Source organism: Mya arenaria, chromosome 7 (genome assembly GCF_026914265.1).
Source record: "Mya arenaria isolate MELC-2E11 chromosome 7, ASM2691426v1".
NCBI classification, from domain to species: Eukaryota; Metazoa; Mollusca; class Bivalvia; order Myida; family Myidae; genus Mya; species Mya arenaria.
The window spans coordinates 3,864,652-3,879,071 of NC_069128.1; the positions used below are offsets into that span (position 1 = coordinate 3,864,652).

At 34.7% G+C, this 14,420-nt stretch overlaps 2 protein-coding genes across 3 annotated transcripts in view; one reads left to right on the top strand and one right to left on the bottom strand.

Moving 5' to 3' along the window:
- Positions 1–1,847, bottom strand: part of LOC128239828 (tyrosine-protein phosphatase non-receptor type 23-like) — a 31,215-nt gene extending 29,368 nt beyond the window's left edge. The window contains exons 1-2 of the mRNA XM_052956269.1: positions 1,726–1,847; positions 250–324 (exon numbers count right to left, since the gene is read on the bottom strand). Coding sequence (XP_052812229.1) covers positions 250–324; positions 1,726–1,812 — 162 coding nt within the window. The 5' untranslated portion in view covers positions 1,813–1,847. The remainder of the gene's footprint in view (positions 1–249; positions 325–1,725) is intronic.
- LOC128239829 (rab3 GTPase-activating protein catalytic subunit-like) overlaps positions 1,808–14,420 on the top strand; it is a 30,250-nt gene continuing 17,637 nt past the window's right edge. The window contains exons 1-9 of one of the 2 annotated variants that reach the window (XM_052956272.1): positions 1,808–1,885; positions 3,470–3,522; positions 4,015–4,090; positions 4,653–4,812; positions 5,749–5,827; positions 6,293–6,412; positions 6,831–6,996; positions 7,314–7,413; positions 8,486–8,515. In XM_052956272.1, coding sequence (XP_052812232.1) covers positions 1,811–1,885; positions 3,470–3,522; positions 4,015–4,090; positions 4,653–4,812; positions 5,749–5,827; positions 6,293–6,412; positions 6,831–6,996; positions 7,314–7,413; positions 8,486–8,515 — 859 coding nt within the window. In that variant the 5' untranslated portion in view covers positions 1,808–1,810. The remainder of the gene's footprint in view (positions 1,886–3,469; positions 3,523–4,014; positions 4,091–4,652; positions 4,813–5,748; positions 5,828–6,292; positions 6,413–6,830; positions 6,997–7,313; positions 7,414–8,485; positions 8,516–14,420) is intronic. The other variant, XM_052956273.1, reaches the window with a different exon arrangement.

Here is a 14,420-nt window from a genome sequence, read left to right on the forward strand (position 1 = left end):
AGCTGTCTGAAAATTATAATAAAATTAATAATTGCAGATTCTGTACTTTATTATTTTTAGTCTTATGAGACTGTTTATGAGACTGTTCGTAAACATGGACACTGGACTACAAAATTGACTTAATCCGCAAATATTTCTTCAAGTTTGTCATTGAGGCAGCTACAATGATTACCTGACACTGGACTACCAAATCAACTTAATCCACAAATATTCCTCCAAGTTTGTCATTGAGGCAGCGACATTGATTACCTGTCTGAGTGACTCCAGTTCTGTGCAGCTTTTGTTGTAATGTGCTGGATCTTCTCCATAGTGATCATGAATATACTGAAAATAAATGATTATTAAACTGATTAACTGAAGTATTTACATTGTCACAAAACTGAAACACAATTAAACAAAAAATGTGTGGTCTTGTTCTATCTTTTTAAAATTTGATTTATAAATATAATATGTGTTTTAGTGACAGGGTTTAAACAAAAGAATTATGGAAGGTGCTGCACCCTGTCCTTTTTTGTAGCACCATTCTGCTCTCATGCCACCCTTCTGTCATCAGAATTAAATAATTAAGTCTGTCGAATGTGTCTTTTGTTTTTATTTAACTTATAATAGGATTACAATTCCATACATGTACATATTTGGCTTGAGACTTAATATTAAACCAATGAAACACAATCCCTATAATTTTCCATCAAATTCACAAGGCCATAAAAAATTGGTTTTGATCGGGTTACATCCGGTATTCAAAAACAGGTAGGGTAGGTAGGCTTTTTTTCTTATGCTGTATATTACAATGTTCTTGTCATCATTGGAGAATGGTTAAAATAATCTTTTGCATTAAGGTTTAAATGTTTTAAACTAGATTTTAACACACACTTACCCCCCCCCCCCAAACAAATAAAAAAGGGTAGGGTTTGGCACCTTTCATAGGTAAGGTAGAGTAACCCGAACCAAATGTATTTTATTTAAGCCAAACATTCAAGATCTATACAACCTTAACTAAAGTGACAAGCAGAAATGGGCCTTAAGGCATGAGTGGGAAATATAACGAAGATATCTGTGACTAGATAAAGTGGCAGTGCCCATGGTGTAACTAAACTTGTCTATAAAAATGAATGCCTGTGCATGTTTTTACAACAATATTGGGTGACTGACGATGCTTCCATCTTGACATAATTCCTGCCGTAAATTCAGCGGTGCATCACATTGATTTTAAGTGCCATGATTGGTCTAACTTTTAACAAAATCAGAAGCTACTCAAACTTTAAATTGATAATAGACTTCATTGACCCTTTGGTTGGATGTTTCATTCAGCTCAATAAATATGAGCTAAGCATAATATGTACGAATACTTCCATTAAAGCAGGGGATTATACTTCCAAACATTTCTTAAACTAAGCCTTAAAAAATCCTACTCCAAGATTATATTTATATGATATTTGTGTTTTTGTTCATGTGAGAATGACTCATCACCAAACTAATTAAGTATCAATAATTGAATACTGTATGTATTAAATATGTTTGATACATGAACATTATAAACTACATTAATGCAACAACGCATATGTGTACTCATAGTGGGTTCTTTTATTAAATTTTTGACATTTCAAAATTTTGACAGGTATTTGTTTACAAATTACCTCCCCTGATAAATGGTAATTTTGACACAGTTTGCTATAATATTCGTTACATTTTCAGTTCAAAACAATAGTGAACATCAAAAGCCACCTTTTTCAGTGTTGGTCCAAACTCGACATATTCGGGACTATGCTTTAATTCGAAAGATATCATCGGCATTCGTGGTACTGCCTCCATGTTTATTTTCTTTTCGGTGTTACAAATATTTTTGTCTGTCAAAACAGCAAAGTCCAAAATGGCAGCTGACGATGTAAGTTTTGTTTTGTCAAAATAATAAAATAACATTTACTGAATTATTTACTATGAACTTCTAAATATATATGTAAATAATTTAAAGCACATATGAAAATAACAGTGAACATTATTTTGTCAAATTGTGTGAATGGCTACCGCCTCTCTGAAGCTGACACTAGTGACAGACAGATTGTTATTGTTATTATGTATTATGCACCAGTCATTTGTAACCACGCCCCCCCCCCCCCCAGGTCCGTGGAATAGCGTGGATTTTGACTTACAGTCCATCCAACCCTGGGCAAGGTGCCCCTGCTGGGATGAACTGCTTGTGAAACCCCTGCCAAATGCCCCTGCACCCAAGGGACTCTAGGTAAGGCCCTTTCCCTGCTATATTTGGCGGGATGACAATAACACTGCATTCAACCGGCACTGTTGGGCCACCTGGAAGGTAAAAACACGGCCCATTTCCCTGGCTATCCCCGGTATACCCCTGGATGGGGGGGGGGGGGCTGTCGTTACAATTGACTGGTGTATTAACACTTAAAGGCTGGTGAAACTTGTCCAATTTTGCTATATTGACAGATCTGGCATTTACTGACCGAATTGTGTAGACTTGTAATTAAAAAAGACATTTTAAAGCCAGTTTAGTGTGAAGGAACAAACAGCAAGTTTTGGTATTACCGTTTAATGTCTTATTAAACATGCATGACATAATAGATGCATTAGGGGTCTTTCTGTGGGTCATTTTTTTCCAATTCTGCACCATGAGCAAGGCGTGCATCAATAAACATTAAAGCGGCTGTCTCACAGATGATAAAATAGCGGAAAAAAAGAAAATTGTCGAAAATTGACATAAACTTGGCATCGATGTGTACAATGCATTGAAACTTACTAACTGAAGTACCACATAGTTTACATTTTATTTAAGTTTAGCAGTTATTTCGTATTTTTCCAGTAAAAAAGATTACTGGGTATGTCTACCAGGTAGAATTCATTACTTATGCATGATTGGCTAGTCGGTGTTATCACCTGATATTACCGAGGTAGGTTTATAGCTCAATTATGTCACCCAAATAGAATAAGCCTTAATAGCTCAGTCAGTAAGACGCTGGACTTCAATTTTGGCGACGCGGGTTCAAACCCGGTCTCTGACACAATTTTCTTTTTTACATTTTGGTACTTTTTTTTACAATTATGATATCAAGTTAACACATTCTATTAGATAATTTTCCTGAGATTCGTTACAATCTGTGACACAGTCCCTTTAAGGGAACTCGTTAACATTTGGACATTCATTACGTCGCCAAACAACAATTGTCAAAGACTCTGATGAGTCTGTTTATATCGACTAATATTTAATCTGAACTCTTAAGATTTGCTGTTTGTTCCAACGGAAATACTGCACATAGTTATATAATGTTCATCTAAGTAGCGAAATACATGTACTGAATTAAGTATTACCAAGTGTATATATATTGTTGTACCCTGAATAAACATTATTCATTGTAATGAAATTTCTTATTTTTAGGTTGTCATGAACAATTCTAGCATTGGTTAATAGTTTTTATTTTATAGTTCATTATTAGAACATTTTTTTCAGGATGGTGATGTGTTTGAAATAACAGATTTCACAACTGCTTCTGAATGGGAAAGGTAAAGTTGTGTGTTAGATATCATCCGACACAATTGAGTTTATCTGAATAGAAACAATAATAAACACTTAAAAGAATTAATTCCACTGACTCCCAAGCTAAGGGTTGGTCGGTCGAGATAAATTTTTTTAGATAAACTTGTCAGTTTGAAAAATGGTGTCTGATGTTATTAAAAAAATAAGAGTTGGGCAGGATATTTTTGTGCAACTGGAATCAAAAAATATTTTTTTTTTAGACTTAGTTGAACAGATTTTTAGCATAACTGACTACTTATGGTATTCCTATGATGAAGCCATGTCTGCCACATTTTCAAATACTTTTTAACAATTATAGACTCTTATTTTAAACTCTAATCTTTACTTACCATAACCGCAATATTGTTGTCACTTACACATAAGTTCACACACAAAATTCAAACTTTCAATCTCTGACCTTATGATATTTGAGAAGTAAGCTTTGAATTTAATTTGTAACTTTATGTTGTCTTTTGCAGGTTCATATCCAGGGTGGAAGAAATTCTACATGAGTGGAAGCTGGTTACCTCCACACCAAAATCTCCTGCCCCAAAGGTAAGGCCTTGTTTTCAAATTAAAATTATTGGTCAGATTAATATTTCATCAAACTGATAATCAAGTAACATTAGCTCTGAAGAGTTCTTTTTCAGGGCAAACATGAATACAGTCCGTCAAATTGAAAATTGGCCCGATCTACAGTTCCAAATCTGTTGTGGGGTTTTCTTGTCACAAATATACTAGCAAAATTCACAAATTAAAAGAAAAATGATTGTTGACACTCATAAGATCTTCCCTTAATTTGTTTGTTAATGGACTACTGTAAATTCTATACGTTGATTTTAACATATAAGTCACTTTTGCCAAGGCTATCAGCACTTGTTTTCAAACTATCAAAATCATCATAATTTAAAAAACAAAAAAACTAGCTTTTGCACAATTTAAAATTGTGAATTTCACAAATAATGAGGCCCCAGCCTCATTCACAAAATATTGAAAAAAACACAAGAAAAGACAGCTTTTCAAACATTACTTCAATTTAATGCTGATCTAATTCTGGCAGACAAATGTCAGGAAAAATTGCCAAAGGAAGAGGTTACGATTGTATTGTATTTTTCAGGGATCGTATACAACGGGAGCCTGGGAGGAGAAGACATCCAGCTTAAAGTTTGCGGACTTCAATTTTACACTGACTCACATCTGGCTACAGTGGCGCGATGAAAGAAGAGAGAAATCTTCAGAAAAAGAGAGCGGGGAAGAGGAGGATGAAAGTGACATTGGTGAGTGGAGTTGGAGATTTTTGAAATATTTTTTGTGAACATGAACATGTGGGTAACACTTTGTGCACTGCATCATTCACTTATTCAGGTATGTGTACATTGTACAAGTTTTGAAATGTATGATAGTGATTTATGTGAATATCACCTAGCCTACCTGTACAAGTTAAGTGATATTTCGAAACCTGACTTTTAATTCCTTTGTCAACACTTAAAGAGTTTGTTTCATTACAGAATATCACTCAGATTGAAATGTCTTTTAGATATTGTTATGTTTTTATGATTATCTGATTACAAGATTGCATTTCTAGCATTTTTTAACCTTTTTTTAGAACTTCTCTGTTCTGCCTAGTGGAATTTCTTTCCTCTTCTGGACACTGACACATAGGTCTTTCTGTCACTACTCTGTTATCATTGATCAGTTTGTAAGGGCAGGTTAAGCGTAAAATTTGTGCTTGTCTTTGACTTGTAACTGTTGAAAGTCAGCAGAAGAAATATGACATGCCTTATAAATATCAAATCAGTATATTGGGATTGACCTTTTGAAAAATATAGATGGCTTTTTTACTTTCCCAGGTCCATCAGACAATTCATTTGACTAGCTGTACTTGATATGCAAGTTATGCCCCTTGATTGACTTTGCTAGTTTTGTGAATGTTTTTTCAGCAAGTTTGGATTCTTGGTCATATCTCATAAGTCATTAATCATTTAATTAAAGGGTATTCAATGCCCATATGTAGTGAAATGGAAAGTCTACTGGCATATTGAAGTGCAAACACGGGACTTAATTGATTAAAAACACTGAACAGGGTTAACTTCCCTTGCCATAATAAAAAATAAGCTAAGCAAGGTAAATCACAGCACTTGTTTCCAAAAGAATAACATGTATAAGTGTTACCGGGTATCTTTTGACTGTTTCAGAAACTGTTTCTTTTTCAGAGGTGACCCCAACAGTGTATGGGGACTTGATGAACATGGATAATGACTTTCCGTCCAGGGCTCACTGTGTCTGCAGATGGTATTGGCATTTTTTTTATCCCCCTTTTTGACTGAAAATAACTACAGCTAACTTTGGCTCCATGGTCCTCTTGTTATTTTTTTTATTGGTTGTAAGAATTTCATATACCATTAAGCAAAATTTTGAATTTGGGGCCAAATGAATTTGCCATAGAAATTGTTTTGCTTTTTGTACTGTTCAGCGTTTCAAAGATAAACCATACAATAAATGTTTGTCAGGATGGTGATATGATATGGTATGGTAACATTTGTTGAACTGTTTCTCTTACAGTGGATAATACATTAGGATAGATATTACAAAGGGGGAAAATAGTGCCTATGCTTCATTTAGAACACAGGGAAAAAACAAAACTGAAGTAATTTAATATAAGTCTATTAATACAATTTTATTGCTAGCTGGCAATCTTATTAATCATATTCGGGGAAGAAAACCGCCATCTGCATTAAAATTGGTACTTTATTTCAGGTATGGCGTACAAGACTTTGTGACGTTGGTTCCAGCAGGCAACACAGAGGCTGTCTTGGGGGAGAGTCGAATGAAAATACTTGTGTCATCTGTCAACATAGCGCTCAGTGATGCAGGCTGGTAGGTTGCGGTTAAGAGGGAGTGTTAGAAATTCTTTTAATCGGGTCTGTCAGTTTAAACAATATTTATTTCAATACAAATAATAATAGAAAAGAGCACACACAAACATTACACTTAATCGTAGTGAATACAATGTAGAAACATTTCAATGTGGCAGTATATATGATACATTTATGTATATATCTGTTAACTGATTAAAAAGAAACGGAATAGAAAAGAGAGCTATAAGCTAAAAGATGTTATAAGAGTCTATTTGCTTGATAATCGGTCGATATTTATGAGGTCATGTGGCTAAAGTGGCATAGCAGATACTTTCATGATTGTAATACATGGTGATGTGAAGCAAACATATTTGTTTGGGATGGTTCACCTTAAACACACTTGCCAGGATTTACCAACATGTATCCTCTATTTTCAGTATTGTTCCAGTGTTTGTTCAGATACACCAGAAGTGGCGCCGGCTCTACCAGGGTACCTGTATACTGCCTGGATCATCTGTGGAGTTTGGGATGGTTCACCTGAAACGTACCCCCCCGCAGTACAATCATCTTGCTGGGCTGCTGGATGTGTTTAAAGCCAAACTGGTTAGTGTGTGTTGTTCAGTCAAGTTACATAACTCCTGAATAAATTGGATTCAAGCCATGGCTATAAGTGACCGATCAAATATGGTTGAATTTTAATATGCACGCTACTATTTTACCCATGTTAACCACACAATGTGAAGCGAGATAAAATATCGTTTAATTTTCTGCTCATTTTAGGGCAATGTTGTCCAAATCCATAAGTCTGTGGGAGAGGCTATGAGATTTCTCTATGTTTTGTATGACTGAATTTAGTGTCTTTTTTGTCCTATTGTTAGATATGACATCATGTTCTATAAATAACTCTGGTTTATTTTTAGGGCACTGTAGTTGATCACAGGCCCCCAGTGTCAGTGGCTGTGAGGTTTCTGTACATGCTATATGAGTGGGTAAATGCACCCTGGAGTCAGCCATTACCTGGTAATATCACTTTGAATACAAATCTAATACTTCCATTCATTTCTGATATATGTATGAAATAAAATCCTTTCTTTGAATTCTATATAACCTAATCTGTTCTAACTGGTCTTAGTAAAGTGGGATATAAGTGAATTGTTTTGTGTTCAGTTATATTTTTTTTGTGCTGTTGAGGGTCAGGCATTGACAAATGAAAATCAATCACCAAATTAAACTGTCGATACTCGGCTTGGATAATATGCTTGGGGAAAATGGGGGGAAAATTGGGTAAAAACTTGTTCTTTTATGTATGGTATACAGGGATAAGGGAAAACTGAAATAATTTATTCCAATTCCATTTAAGGGACTAGATGATACATTTGAAAGAAAATTGTCAAAAACTTACAGATAATTTACATTGAGTACAACACATTTAATCTTACTAACTGATGTATCACATTGGTTATGACACATATTGTTATGACACATATTGTTATGACACATATTGTTATGACACATATTGTTATGACACATATTGTTATGACACATATTGTTATGACACATATTGTTATGACACATGTATCTTTTGCAGTTTTAGAGCATTTTTCTAATTCAAAACGTTATGGAGATGTCTACCATGTGAACCATGATTTTTTTTTCAAAAATGGCTGCGGTATATTTATCTGTACTAATAAACAGATTTGATTTAAACTGGGAAACCATTATGCGCTATTTTTAAACAGGGAAACTCAAATCTGACAGCAACATGATTGTTGTGTTTATTCTTTGATTCATGTAAAATGATGTAATATTTGCCTCCTACTAGGCATTGACATTTCTAGCCTTTTTTAAAAAAATACTGTAATTTGCTGATTTTGGACCATCTGGTGTCTAGTCCTTTAAAATGAAATACTGTATTCAGGCAAATATTAAAATCATATTCAGGGGAGAATATCAATAGTAAAATTCAGTTTTACAACTGATGAAATGTTTTGGCAATGCATGGGACCCACTGCATTATATGATTATATTGCATAAACTAGATGAATAGCTAAATTAGTTGTAAATTAGATGTTGTACCACTGTATTATTATAGTGTCTGCCAGTAAAGTTAGAAAACGTGATGGTAAGGTAGAAGTTTAAAATGACCCTTGCTAATGCATTGTTTTGTTTGAATGTGTACTTGCCTGCAAACCAATTAATGAATGATCTAAAAACGGAATGCATTAGTGGATGAAAGGCTGTTTTCCATCCGGATGGATATATGCTATTGATGTGCATCGAGCATGTTAAAGCTGCACTCTAACAGATGGAACGTTATGACAACTTTCTTTTTTTTTGTGATAGAATGAGCTGATTTTTTCGAAAAATATCTTAGAATCAGAGATATAAGACTGATGGCAAGGGATCTTTTATCACTTTTAGCATTTTTAATCGCTAAAGCGTTAAGAAAACTTTAGGGCACAAAACGTTTTCGAACAAGAACATTAAATAGTCATATATCACTGGTTTCTTGATATCTATGCAAAGATATGTTCATTCCAAGACAAAAAAAAGAAGTTGTCAAAACAGTCAATCTGTGAGAGTGCAGCTTTAATATCATCTTGTAAAAGTGCCATGCTATTTTCTATAGCTGAATATTGCCATCTGTAGAGTAATCTCCTATTGAATGTGAATGTAAATGTGTTGATATATATATTTAATCAATAGTTACATGTTTGCTTAAGTGCACATTATTTTTATTTTTTTGGACATATTTTATAGAAAAAATATAGGTAGTCCATACAAATTAAATATAAGACACTTTCCATTACCATTTAAAAATAGAAGAGTGTGCCAAGGCGATATCTTTTAAATTCTATATAATTAATATTAATAATCATAAACCAGAATTTATACATGAAAAAATGGTTCACCCTTCCAAGTGTAAGTTTAAGGAAATACCCAACGCAATATTCATTTCATACGCCCGTTTTACTGTTCATAGTTGTTTCAGAATGTAATTAACATAGCTTATGCATTGCTTTTTGCAACACAGCTTTTCAAGAAACCACTGTTTGGCATGTTTTGGATTTTTTAGAATAATAGTAGGACTGGTTGTATGTTCATAAAATAGGTTTGGCTAATACATCAAGATTTTGTGTGGCTTATGGGGATATATTTTTCTTCTGCTTCAATAGCCCCAAATACTGTTTGTTTATATCTAATTAACTAAGAACAACTGCTATAAATATGTAGGTAAAGCAAGTTCCAACATATATAAGTTCAGTGAGTGCTATTACCGAAAAAAGTTATTGAGAAAGAAAACAAACCTTTGTTTTGCAAATGAACTTGCATTTGACAATAAATGTTATTTAACTAATTGTATTGAATTGTGCATTTTGTTATGTAGATTAATAGATTGATAACATATTCTTCAAACACTACACTTACTTTTTAAAGCTGAAATTTTCGTCCAACACTGTGGACATCATCAGAGTAACTGGCCTGACTATCGCTCACTCGCAGCTCTGACACTCGGGACTTCCCGCCGAATTTCCGTAATCCGGCGAAAAGTGGGTTGTAAATCCCAGAAAGGAAGGCCCCCTCGTCCCGGTTCATAACTGCCCCCTCAGTTTTGATGCAAATAGCCTCCTTCGTTTTTCGCACTCTCCAGTCTGATTCTCTCTCTATTACGCGTGCCCCCTCCCAGTTTATTTCATGATTATTTATGTTCTGGTGATCTGTGATTGCACTTTTTTCTATTGTCGATTCTGATTGTTTTCTAGTTGATCTAGTAAATGCCTTATTTGAGTTTGTTTCACAATCTTTTTTGTGTTCATTCAGTCTTATTCCAAATTTTCGCCCCGATTCTCCCACGTAGACTTTATCACAATTTTTACAAGGTATTTTGTAAATTACTTCTGCTTTCTCTGTTGTTTCCTGTTTGTCCTTGGGGTGCACTAAGATGTTGCGTAGTGTCTGATGTGGGCGCATGGCCGTGGCGACTCGATGTTTATTAAACACCCGGCTCACTGCTTCAGATAGCCCTTTCACATACGGAATAACCACCATCCCTTTAGATTTATTGTCTCTATCTGTATGTTTCACTTTTTTCTTGTCCTTGCTTTCATTTTTTCTTTTCAAAATCTCGGTCTTAACCCTCTTTATTGTCCAATCAGGGTACCCACACTGGCCTAAAGCTTGTTTTACATGTTCTTCCTCTATATCTCTATCTTCAGTTTCGGTGACGAGGTTGTAGCACCTGTCTAATAGAGTTCTGACCACGCTCAGCTTGTGCTGTAATGGGTGGTGGGATGAAAAATTCAGGTATTGGTCCGTGTGGGTTTTCTTTCTATATACTAGCAGTTTGATACTACCATCTTCCTTCCTGGTGATGAGAGTATCCAAGAATGGAATGGCCCCGTTGCTTTCTTCTTCGTGGGTAAACTTGATGTTATTGGTAACGTCTACAGTGTTGAGGTGGTCAGTGAGGTTCTGTAGTTGTCCTCTCTGAATCTTCTCTAATATGTCATCTACGTAGCGTTTCCACAAGGTTGGTTTACATGTCACCGGAGCAGTTGCAATGGCTTCTCTTTCCAAAAACTCCATATACAGGTTAGCCACTATCGGAGATACTGGACTTCCCATAGCGGTGCCAAACTTTTGTTGGTATATGTCACCTCTGAACTGAAAGTATGTTGTAGTCAAAATAAAGTCTGTTAGATTCATGATGTCATCCACACTCAGCTTGGTTCTATTTTTTAGGGTCTTGTCTTTCTCTAGGCGGTCTCTTATGACTGATAGGGCCTTGTCGATGGGGGTGTTGGTGAAAAGTGACACCACGTCATGTGAGGCAAACACTTCGTTGTCTTCAATCATCACTGTACTCAACGAGTCTGACAAATGTTTAGAGTTTTTCACATGGTACTCACTTAATCCCACTAGTGGACCTAATACATCTGCTAACAGCCTCGAGCTGTTATAACCGATAGATCCTGTATAGTCGACGATCGGTCGGAGTGGGTTCCCCTCCTTGTGAATTTTCGGAGTGCAATACATTCTAGGTACCTGCTCTGCTGTAGGGTATAAATGTCTATACTGTCCTTCTGTAATCTTGTCATCTTTTTTGAAGCCTGTCAATATAGAGACCAACTTCCTCTTATAATTTGATGTGGGGTCTTTATCTAACTTCACATACGTCCGTTCATCACCTAGCATCACTCTCACCTTCCCCTCATAGTCAGTGGTATCCAATACAACGGTGGACTTACCCTTGTCGGCTGGGAGAATAGTGATATCCTTATTTTTTGACAACTCTCTCAAAGCCACTCTTTCCTCCTTAGAAATGTTCCCTTTCGACAACTTGGCGTTTTTTAGTAACCCAACAACCTCAGTTCGCACAATATCCGCCTCATTATTGTCAAGAAATGAGCATACTTTTTCCGTGGCACAAATGTACTCTGACACCGGTACATTTTCTGGGGAGACTGCAAAGTTCAGACCTTTAGACAGTACTTTTTCTTGTGTGGGGGAAAGTGTAACGGATGAAATGTTTCTTACCCATTTTTTGAGCTGACTACCAGATAAATCTGGTTCCGATGACTCCTTTTTCTTAGATAGCCAACGTGAAAGTTTCAGAGCTGCGAGTGAGCGATAGTCAGGCCAGTTACTCTGATGATGTCCACAGTGTTGGACGAAAATTTCAGCTTTAAAAAGTAAGTGTAGTGTTTGAAGAATATGTTATCAATCTATTGGATTTACCTACACAATGAACTCATTCAAGAATATGTAGATTAATATTTGGTGCATGCTATGAAAACAATATTATCTTTCTAATGAAATATATATAAACAAATATTTTTCCAGTGCTTTCTATAATGAACAGTTTTGCTGACTTACTTTCTAATAAATATAAGGAAGGAAGCTAGTTCCCAAAATAACATTTTGACCCTTAAAATGACCTTGACATAAAAACCATGGATATATAATGTGATGTAAGTAAACTTGCATCCGAACAGTGTTTTGTGATTATATGTTAAAGGCATTTTGGGTTTAATTACTGCTTTTAAAATATCATTGAATTTTCAGCTCATTATTTTTTTTTTACTTTCAATAACACAAACTTTAGGGGCCATTCTTATTATTTAAATAAGATAATTGACATGAGCCACTTTAGATCTTTTATTTCCTCCATATATGGAAAGCATTCTTACAAAAATGTAAGACATTCTTGCCTTTTTATATATTCTTTCTCTTCTCATATATTATATCATTCATTTGACAGCAAAATGATACAAGGTCACCAAAGGCAGCCAATGTTCACACAATTTTAAAGCTGTTAATGTGAACACTTAATTATATCATATATAATAATGCTGACTCCAGTGTGATAAGGATAAATCATCCTTAATGGCTTTTATGAAAATAGATAATGGAGTTTTAGTTATGGCTGTGAAACAGCTGATTAGAATTCAACATGTAATATATGTGACGCACACATTCCGTTAAGTGCAATATAATACATGACTCCCACATTCCAATAAATGCACAGGGGTTCCGTTATTTTTATTATTCATTTCTACAATAATACATGCATTTTCAGTGTTGTACTTTTTCTTGCCAATGCTAAAACATATTCTTTTATCCCAAAAGTGAAAATGCAATCCCATTTTGATGTTTTGAATAATAAAAAAAATAAACATATATTTTTTAAATAAAAATTGGACCCCAAAAAAACTTTTTTGTATGGAAGAATTAGACTAGTGTATTCTTAAAAAATTAAATAATTTATCCATGCAGTTGTGCATGCTTTATGATTGTTTTGATGATCATAAACTGTATATACTTGTACAGTAAAACTGCGGTCTTTCGAACAGGCATTCATTCGAGAACTGGCGGTCAGTTAAGCTCGAAGCTTAGTCCCGACCATTATTCCTTCTTTTTTCATATAAAATATATTGCCACTGGATCGGAACCTAAATAAGTCATAGAATCGAGCACCATTGCCAGTTCCAAGTACACAAATCATGCAAAGAACCTGATTCCCTCAAGGTCATTATTTCACACATTTTTCGAAATAACAGATGAAAGGAAATTTGATAATGTGTGAAAGCACTACCATAACAGTCTAACATAGGAATCTCTGAAAATAATTCCCTCTTATAATTCAACAGTTCCGCAAGACAAATAAGATGTGCCAAATATTACCCATCCTGGATTTTGCAAAACTTAAATCTGACTTATGCTATGATATGCATTGTCATACTCCAGTCATCGAAATAAGACTTTTGGATGAACAAGCCCAAATTTTTAAACGATTGCTTGGCATCAAATTTTTCAAAATTCAGATTTTGAACAAGTCCGGAAGGCAGTTTACCAGTGCAGGGCTTGTGTAAATGAGACCACTGATATTCCGATGTTGCTTGTTTTAGAAAAGTTTTTTTTTTGTAAAATTAAACTTGGTCTTTCTTTTTCATTATCACATTTTAGTTTATGACAGCCTTTGATCATATGAGTGATTGCAACAACGTTATAATAAATGGTGCTGAAATTAAATTTGGGTATGACGACTTGAAACTTTGAAAGTACATTTTATAACAGACTTAATTGGAAACTTGGGTTGTTCGGAATATGATCAGATTGCTCGAGGTTTTAGCTTGGACCCCGGAGTCCTTGAGCAATTGCAGTTTTACTTATCTAAATAAAAATTCTTAAAGAACCAAACCTTACCTTTTAAAAAGAATTCTAGTTCATTTCGGTTTTATATGTACATATTTTCCCCAGGGGTAAGTATGCCCACTGGGGTAAATTTTGTCATTAATACGGCCAATATAATAAATGTTTAAATCAAGATAGTTACGGTATGTATACATAAAATATGCTATTGATTATGTTTTTCTCTCTACTTGCTAACCTTTATTGGAATATGACTGTGCTTTTGAACAATTCATTATGTTATGGCTTTTGATGTCAGTGTAATCTTATTGAAAGGGAATGATGGAGCTTTTATAAAATGTGGAGTAAAGAGCTCTCTGAGAAATTTGAGAAAA